Here is a 10,000-nt window from a genome sequence, read left to right as displayed (position 1 = left end):
GCCGGATGTTTTGCTGCGATTGTTGAAAAAGCACTTAATGCATGGTCCCTTGGGAAATTAAACTAGTTAGTTTAGTTTATGTTTCCCTCGACTTCGCCTCGGGAAACATCAGGACTCGAGGAAAAACAAAGGTAACTGTTTCCCTCGGGACTATACATTACGTGTATATTTTTGTCTTCGCTCTCGTTAAAAAGAGGGTTCTACTCAGCAATTGGAAGGGGTTGCACTGAACTGTAGAGTGTTAGCAGCCGTGTTTTTTTTTTTTCGGTGTCCCAACGTGGAATGCAGTATTAGTAATTATGCCAGGGATTGCGTCCGGAGAGATCAACGCCCACGTATCGCGCAGCTCCCCTTTACCCATCTCGCGAAAAATTAGAAGAACACAGTTTTTTCCACTGCGAGTGAAAAAACCAAAGAGGCTACTTGAGACAGGTAACAAATATGCAATTTTCGAAATATCAATATTCAGCTTGATAGTGATGCAAAGAGGACAAAAACAATAGAAACAAGTTGCAATGAATGTCAAAGATATTCCTGAGCCGCTATCATCCAGTTTCCTTTGTCTTTGTCTTCTAAACTTCTCTTTTATGCTGAATTTTAATATAGCGAAAGTGGCCAATTCAAATGAAAAGAGCTAAATCTACAATACAAGTATATATCAGGACAATTAAGGACGGTGCCGACTTTTTGCCAATTTTATGAATATGTGGGAAAGCAGATGAAGTGTTATTGAAATCCAAATCCACGCATTTTTCGAAGATAATTAATCAACAATATTTGTAATTTTAAAGCTTTAAAAAACAAAGCAATGTGTGCGGTTCTTTTCCAAAGTGAAGCTCATTTATCCCTGAAAAATGCGTGGTTATCCCCAATTTTCTTTTTGGCACTTGCTAAGATCTGCTTTCTCCCCATAGTTTAAAGCCGCGCAAAAATATCCGTGTATTAGTAAGCAAGTCGCCCATAGGAAATCAGAGTATCTCGAAATGCGCGGAACGAATGCTCAATAACAATAGTAGGCAACGCCTTTAAAGACTCGGAATGAATAAAAAGAAAACCCAAATCGAGAGTAAACTTGTTTAATAATGACCATTAATTTCAAATTTACCCTCTTTCTGTTGCTGAGCTAAGGTAAAGAATATCCAGTCCAATTCAGAGTCTGTCGCTGGACCAAGAGAACTGCGAAACAAAATCAAGTGGGAGAAACGTTAGATAGATTTAGCATCGTGTGCTTGTCATTAAAGCACGAAAACTCTCTTACAGTCAAACCAAGTGAAGCGTACCCCTTAAGATTGCATTAATGAAGTGATTATTTGAAACTTGAACCCGCTAGTCGTTTCAAGAATGCAATAATGAATTGATTATTCGAATATTGAACTCGCTCGCTCGATCCAAGAATACGGCTAAATTCGCTAACGGCTTCCGTTTTCGAAAAATCAATTCACTGTTGCGACTAGTAGGTTTCAAACCTACTAGTCTTTTCTAGAATGCAATACTGAGTCGATTTTTCGGAAACGGAACCCGTTAGCCGTGTTCTTGGATCGAACGAGCGAGTTCGATATTCGAATAATCAATTCATTATTGCATTCTTGAAACGACTAGCGGGTTCAAGTTTCAAATAATCAGTTCATTAATGCAATCTTGAGGGGTACGCTTCACTTGGTTTGACTGTAAGTCTAATATTTGTCTCACTCCCTTGAGAATCTACTCACTATCGGGAACTAACAGGTAACATCTGAGCTGATATCAAACAATCAGTTTCTTTCAATTTTGGCAAAACGCAAATTTCAGTCCCACTGCGACATTTGAGGTGAAGGAATGGCAGAAAAAAATAATACCTCTTACTAACCGAGTTCGAGGTCTGTAGTGTAAGTTACGGACAGAGTTTTTGCGCGGAACAGAGATCAACGGGAAAGTGCGAGGATCCGTAACTTACAGTACGGACCGAGAAAACGAGGTTAGTAAGATATTTATTGTATCTCTGAGGTACGCAGGAAAGGTAACTAGTTCAAGGCAAGTGGAAGGTTCAACTGCTACAACGATTGTGCGTCAAAATCCGAAAAACGAATAAATCTCCTTGGCCTTTTTGAAATAGTTGCTTGCAAGATTGAAACAGTTTTACAAGTTTACGTCACATAAACGACACGAAAAACTCGCTATAGAATGTTTCAAATTTAGCAGACCACACTGTAAAATACGGCCTGCTAAGTCAGCCAATCACAGCGAGCGTAAGTACTTACCTAAGTATTTAATCTAAATCTTTTGGCTATTCCTTCACCACATATCTACTTCTCCACCAGAAATTCACTCACTCACTATGTGTCACATGTTTGTTTTATTTACTCTCATTGCACTATAGACTTTTAGCACGTGTGAGAAGACCAATTGGCAGTAAGTGCTTAAGGGAGTTTTCAAATGGAAAAGCTAGTTAAGTAAATTTCAGTGATTAATAAAAGATTCTTCAGTGTTCAATGGCCAGAAACGTGAACATTATGAACCTACCTAAAATACAATTTTCCAATAAAAGACATATCTGTAAGTGCAAAAGAGAAGAAAAAAACCATTAAATTTAGTGTACGACTTTGCAATATTTTGCATTTAACATCAGCTGTGATTTGATTTACAGTACAGTGCAAATTGGGTGCTTCTTAATCTGATCCCTCATTTCAAACCATTGTAAAATTTATTAACGTTATTATCATTAATGATTAGGAGACAGATAACAGGAACAGTGGTATGCAGGTGAAATGAACTTCCTGGTACTAATGTAAATTCCTTGTTATTCTAAAGATTATTATATTCAATTGATTTCTTTCTAAATTACAGAGAGACTGTTCTGTAGTCTGGAGACATAATGCCATTATTCAATCCAATTCACAGGGAGCTGTCTAGGACCTACAATGACAAGCATTCAGCTCTAAAGATCTTCCACTTATTATTCGTAGTAATAGTATGATTCTATCCCCGAGTAGTCCGTGTACTAATTAAATTAATTAATTAATTTTACAAAATTAATGGAGTTTCAGCTTTTTGAGAGACAAGATTTTGCTATACAAACAAAACACAATGATGATGTCAGACCTGTTTTCCGATAATCTATTCCTGAATCCAGGCAGATAACTTTACAGTGTTTCTGAAAATTGACCAATAGACACACAGAGAGTCATTAAATATTAAAAGAAATCAATAGTTATCTCAGAAAAGGAGCCCTGAACGTAAGAAGCCATGTAACCAAAAAAGGCCACAAGTAAAGGAAAGTTACTGAGTCCTGGACATATAGCGATAAAGCAATAACTCTCCTTTGACCAATTCAACCCAGTCAACCCCTAGTGAATTTGGAAAGTTAAGTAAAATCTTTGCAAATTATTTATACTGCATTTAAGACAACAACTTAAAATTACTCATCAAAAATTTGCAAGCGATAAATGTCAGAAGCATGAGCTTTAAACCCGATAAAACACTTCACATTAGAATTATCTATAAATTAATGTAAAGAATAATAATGAAGCCCAGTATGTTTGCTAATATCTTCCTCTCACATTTTGCACCATAATGTGCTGTAATCTTGTCATAAAGTGAGTCACGTGCATAGGCACTGTCAGTAATCTGATTATTCTGATATCATACATTGTAAATAGTTATTTATTCCTGAATCGTGTAATTAAAGTGGTGATCGCAGAAACTTGTGTCTCTGACTGTACACATTGTCTGGACTCCAGAGGGACATGATTTCTATGGAATGTTTTTGAAGCCATTCAATATTAATTAACCTTGCATGTCATGTTTTATCCTCAATGATAAAACACTCCTGCTAGTTTATTAAACAGTACTATGATAAACGATGAAATACTAAAAAGTTAACAACTTGCCAAATGAATACTACATAGTCACTCAGTCACTAAAAATAACCATTCTCACCTTCAGAATAGGTATAAAAGGAACAAAATTGCTTCTTTGCAGACCGTTCTTGTACAAATCTAAATCAGACGAGAAGACACAACTTGAACCAACTTAAAGGGGTAACGACATGGGAATTATCCCTTTTATTTCGACCATAAAATTACTAAATCAATTTTCAGCAACCATTTCATTCTTTAATTGCTTCTGGATCACTGCAGCGGGATAAATATCGATTTAAATCTTAAAAGAATCAAAGTGCCACTGTCGTTACTCGTGGATATGAAAGTTACCGCAATTTTTTAAAATTGGCAGGCTGAAGTTTTCTTTATGCATTAGCATTGATAGTTGGATAATTGTGTAACAGCACGGTGGGCTCTCATATGCAACTAGATACCCAAAAATATGCATGTATGTGAGGTAATCCCCTTTGCTGGAATTCAACCCTGTGAAATAAGTATAGCATTTCTCAAATAGGAATAAGATTACTCTTTAACACATCGTCTATAAAGAGCTGTACCATGTGTTCAAAGTTCGTTGCACAGATGACAGGGTAATTTTGAATAAGGTCTGCTTTTTGTTGCCAGGTCATATTGTTAATGTCATCAGGTTTAGCAAGTAGAGAAGACCCATTCAGTAATATTAACACTTTTTGTGCCAGTTATACATTCCTCCAGCAAACCTTGCGAATATTTATCACTATATTTGATACCAGTTCTGTTACACTTAGAAACAGATGATCTGAACCATAACTGATCACAGGAAGTGCATATATATTCAGGGCCATGTGTTATCTTATTACAAAAAAGACTGAATCACTTTTGACATGAATGTCTAATAGAGTCTTGACCTTGACAAATTTCAGTTTGGTTTAGCCTTGAGCTCTGCATAGCTTTCCTTAAATGGTTTTATGCTTTTCTGTTTAGGTCTCTGATATGTTCTGAATTGCTTTTCTTTTCCTATTCCCTTGCTGTTTTGATATTTTCAGATCTGTTTTGGTGTTTTGCATTGCTTTTCTTTTCCCTGAACTCTTCAAGGGATTTTGTCTCTTCCGCTTGATAGATTCTCTCATATAAGCTCTTTTTTGCCACCGCTTTGTAGAAATTATTACTGACACTCACATCATTTTTGGCCATTGTTAATTAATCGATTATTACCAGGCTCTAAATAATTGTTGACATTGGTAACACCGCTGATTTCATAAACTGAAATACTGTCATTATAATAATCTAAATGAAGTGCTGAAACATAGTGTCTTCCATCTAGATGTCCAATGTTCACAGTAGTTCCCTGTTGTCCACTTATAGGACTCAGTCTGATAACAGTTACTGGTGCCCGCCCCTCAATGAATTCATTTATACATATAGTAACATTTAATACATTGCAAACTGCTTGCACAATACGTGCATCACACCATGTATGTTGCTGTGACAACAAACGCACAATTGCTCTGTAATGGGTCCAATAAATTTTTGATGGTTGTTTCTGATGGATTCAACTCCAGCAGCATCCATATTCATGTGATAGGAAGGATCATTGTATAACTGGTGGGCAACAGAAGAAAAGAAGCATGAACCATCTGAGGTACATTCCACTGCCTTCAATCCTTTTTCAGCTAATCGAGTCTGCAACAGTGCTACAGAAGGATTTCTCAGTATTGTATGTGCTGTATGTGTACTCGTTCCATAAGCAACAGGGCCTGGGTTCGATTCAATGTCTCCTGATATCAATAGCTTTTCTCTTGATAGACAATAATTCTCATTTTGTTGGTTCAATTTTATCGAATGCGTAGTAGCAGATTGATCTTGAATGCACAATAGAACTGACAAGTCTTTTTTGTGTTCAGCAGTCCTGCGGGTAATAAGATAAAAATTACGTCTGAGTTGCGGTCTAGGTACAGAGATATAATATTTTCCAAAAGCAAGAGATAAACAATTTCTCAACTCAGACGAGCTCGGTACATCCTTATTTAAATAATGCACCATACACTTTCTAATTACCTTGTCTATCTGAAACAAGATCGACGTTTTCTTGAAAGGAATTAATCCTGGAAGGTTCTCTGTCCCGGGGAGCATGTACTGCCTCAGCCCTTGCTCTATCGCAGGAGATTGGTACGGATTTCTCATCAGTTTTCGTTACATAATCAGTGACCGAGTCTCGACAGTTCTTCATTATGGTCCACCACACTAGTACGAGTGTCTGGAAGCATGGATTGCTTGGTTGCCTCACTGTTTTCCATGTCACGGATGTTGTTCAAGTTGTATTCATGTGGCTTTGATGACTCATAGCTTGCAAAACTTCGGGGTAGCTTTGATAAACATTGGTATACTTTGATAGCTTCGATGTTATTCTCCAAATGGCAGTCACCTTCCAAATGGAATTTATTTATACCCGTGAGCTTAGGGGATGAACAGGCACTGTCTTCTCACCATGTGTCTGTCTGTCGATTCCATTTCTACATGTATTAAAGTCTTCGCGTTGGTCAGTGAAAGGCGGTGTACAATTGATTGCACCAATGTGTACTTGTTCAGAATATTTTGCTTTACCTTCGAAGAAAGCCATTTCTTTAATTCTTCCGTTTCTTGCTTCTAAATGCAGCGGAAGGTGCTCAAACACTTACGTATAAAAGCGACATACAGCAATGGCGGCGCAAACCTCGCGAACAGGAAGTCACAGCTTTCTAAGCTGTGTTGTGATTATCCATCCTGATTGGCTTATTAGATCGAACTTCTGGTTACGCAGGAGTGACACATTTGCAAAAAGAACCTCACCAAAACTCGTGGATATATCCACGAGTAAAAATGAGCCACATTCAGTTGTTCCGGAGTTAATCTAAGACGCAAAAGGATATTTTGAAAATGTCGGCCTGGCATTTTCAAGTTGGCATTCATTTTAATCTTGGCTACATGCAACTAAAAACACTTAAGAATGTTTTCTGTGGGCTAAAATAGCCTTTTTGACGAAACTTTGGCCTTTGATTTTCGTTTGCCATCAGTGAACACGTCTCCTTTGCATTCCAGATTTTTACTTAACAATCCATGACACTGTGACTTTAACATGTAATGCTAGACAATGAATTTGCACAGAACCATACAATACCATCAGGATGTCTATTTGAAGTAGCAATCACAACAACCCCTTGTTCAAATAGTGCAGTAAATAATCTCTTCAGAATCATGGCATCAGCTATGTCTGTTACCTGTGAACAAGAATAATAACCTTTCAACAGATCTCCGGCATGTTAATCTAAAATTCTCTGTGTAGCTACAGTGATAGACAGCCAGACACTTGAGATCAAACAAAACATAGCCTGGTATCATGTTTGTCACTATCCGAATGACTCCTAGGGGTGGGATTTGATAAATTTTACTGTCTAATGCCAGATGATCTTACCATCAGTGGGGGGTGGTGTCAAAGCAGACTTGGACCCCCTGCAGATTTGGACAACCTCCCCCCCCCACCCTCCTTCTGGTCCAGATCCCCTAGCAGATATGGACCCCCTTTCGCAAATTTGGACCTCCTGAAAATAAGCTATCAAATGGAAGAAATAAACTTTGCCCACGCTTTAAACAACAGTATCTTACACTGTAATAACTGAAGCTTAAGTCTGACTTTGCTTTTTCTTCTAATTAGAAAATTAACATGACGCTTCAACCAGTTCCTTGTGCGTAACTTTGAAGCTTCTGTCAGAATGGAGTTAAAATTCGCATCTACCGTGTACTTTATAATAAAAATGCTGCCGTGAATGCTTCAAACAACTTAAATACTGAAAAATTAACTGATCTACATGTCTTTTTCTGTAAGATTTATACTCTGTGGTATCAGTTAGTTTTCTCAATTCAAAATCTAACTCTGCCTTGATCAACAGTTATAAGCTGTAATGAGGAGTCCAAATCCGCGAAGGGGGAATATTCGGGGCTACAAATCCACTAGTGGATTTGTACCCAGGGGTCCAAATCTGTAGTGGAATTATGGGACTTGGAGGTCTGGTGACAAGAAAAAGCACACAACCAGGTTCGTGTCTTGTCATGTGTTCAAAGAATGCTGTCATTTTTGCCAAAGTTCTGAATATACTTGAATGTGTTTCATTAATCTCGTCTGAGTTCTTTTATAGCTACATATAATTCCCCTACAAGAACGACTACAAATCTAGGGGGAGTCACTTTCGCTAGGACAAACTCCAAGAAGCCTAAAATTTGTACATTATACTTGTTACAGTACATGTATGTTTGTCCCAAAATTATGAATTCACAACTTGCCAAAATTGATTTCCTTTAAATTAAACAATTACAATGACTCAACATTACGGTACCTGAAATTCATCAAAACATAGAAGCCACCACTTTGAGCTGATCTGCTCTGAAACTGGAGGAATTGGATCGAAAGGCTGCGCCCGCACAGACTTGGGGTCCCTTGGTGGAAGACTGGATTTCAGTTTATGTATACCTAAAACAAAAAAAAAACAAAAAATTGTAATTACTCATAAAATTAATTTCAATAGAAAATTGAAAGTTCTTTCTACCTTATTTGAAGCAAAATGATTGCTAAAGATTATAACAGACCATTTTACAGTTGTAGCTAAGTTACCTGGCCTACGAATGGAAGCGAGGTTGCCGGTGCCCCTGTCTTGATACAAACCTCTGTGCTTTTGTAATGTTACACGTAATACGGACTAATTAGAATTACAATACAATTTACATGATAAAAGCAGTGGGGGCTGTATCAATGCAAGGTCACCGGCAGCCTCGCAGCCATTCATAGGCTAGGTTGCTGAGCAAACAACTGTATTAAAATGGTCTATTATTGTCGGGTAGGAAAGAGCTAACTTAAAGATCCAAATATTAGCCAAAATCCAACTGCAGCCTGGACAAAGCTTTGAAAATTAGCTGTACTACATAATTATATAGTTACTTCATTTTTAAGTCAAAGTCTGAAGCAGATTTGGTTAACCCTTCACTCCCCTGGGGTTACCCCTGGATGAAACTTGATGACACTATTAAACCAGAGTAATGACAAGTAGTAAATTGCTGTAAATTGTCATTAATGGAGGTAAAAGCCTAAAATGCAGCTTGTGATTATTTGTGTCTACAGGCACAGTATTCTACATAGTGACGTCTTTGTTAAATCAAGGACTAATATGCTGATTGAACCCCATGTTTACTGGTAATGGCACAATGATGTCCAGAAATGCAGGAAATCACAATATTAACAAAAGTAGCAAATCATGCTACTAACGTCATAACAAATACAACGAAAGGCATGATAAAACCTAGCTGGGGGAGCACTTCACATATGAAGGGTCGGAATGCTCATCGGAAATTCTGAATTTAAACCCCTAAAAGAGACCAATAGGGGCTTCATGGTCCAGAGATCATATTAAAAGAGATCATATCTAAAACATATTAATTAAATAAAATATTTTTATTTTATTTTTTTGCCTGCAACCATAAACGAGACCCCCATGGCTTAACATAATTATGGGTTACAAATGATTGCGTTTTGCCCAGAACAGTCCCTAAAAAGTGAGACCAAAATCCGAAATTTACACCACTAAGTGAGACGAAGAGCATACCCACCCCTTTCATATGCGAGTTAGGATAAAAATAACATCAGATTTACCACAACGTTATGGACAGACAGAAAAAGTCATCAAAACCACTACCAATCTTAACTCAGACAGTCACAACATACTTGCATGAACATCCAACATGAAGGAATGAAAATGAACTCTTTGCTTCTTTTCCACTGGAACTTCATTGTAAAACATGTCCATTAACATTGTCTTGCCACAACCTCGAATAACAATAATTAAATCATATTTTGTGTATATCAAGTTTGTAATAAATATATCAAGTCAAAGTCATGTACATGTAAGAGTCAGGAAGAATGATAATTTTTGCAAGTCCAACATTACACAGTGATTTTGTGCCTAAGAAGTTCACTCTATATCCTGAATTCTTACCTACACTACCATAAAGATAAAGACCAGAAGGGATCTGTTGCTTGCTGCCCATTTTAAAGATCTGGAAAAAAAAAAAAAAAGGGATTAAAAAATCTACAAAATGGAAATGTTGCCATTTAATGTTTTGAACCCTGATTCTACGTT

General features: G+C 37.2%; 1 protein-coding gene across 1 annotated transcript in view; it reads right to left on the bottom strand.

Annotated features, from left to right (window-relative positions):
* Positions 1-10,000, bottom strand: part of LOC138052886 (AFG1-like ATPase) — a 22,133-nt gene that overhangs the window by 9,566 nt on the left and 2,567 nt on the right. Inside the window, exons 3-10 of the mRNA XM_068899482.1 lie at positions 9,857-9,917; positions 9,586-9,687; positions 8,207-8,340; positions 6,994-7,093; positions 3,916-3,974; positions 3,079-3,130; positions 2,500-2,530; positions 1,106-1,176 (exon numbers count right to left, since the gene is read on the bottom strand). Coding sequence (XP_068755583.1) covers positions 1,106-1,176; positions 2,500-2,530; positions 3,079-3,130; positions 3,916-3,974; positions 6,994-7,093; positions 8,207-8,340; positions 9,586-9,687; positions 9,857-9,917 — 610 coding nt within the window. The remainder of the gene's footprint in view (positions 1-1,105; positions 1,177-2,499; positions 2,531-3,078; positions 3,131-3,915; positions 3,975-6,993; positions 7,094-8,206; positions 8,341-9,585; positions 9,688-9,856; positions 9,918-10,000) is intronic.

The sequence above is a fragment of the Montipora capricornis genome, chromosome 6 (genome assembly GCF_036669925.1).
Source record: "Montipora capricornis isolate CH-2021 chromosome 6, ASM3666992v2, whole genome shotgun sequence".
NCBI classification, from domain to species: Eukaryota; Metazoa; Cnidaria; class Anthozoa; order Scleractinia; family Acroporidae; genus Montipora; species Montipora capricornis.
Note: the sequence above shows the minus strand (reverse complement) of the source record. Positions and strands in the feature narration are given on the sequence as shown.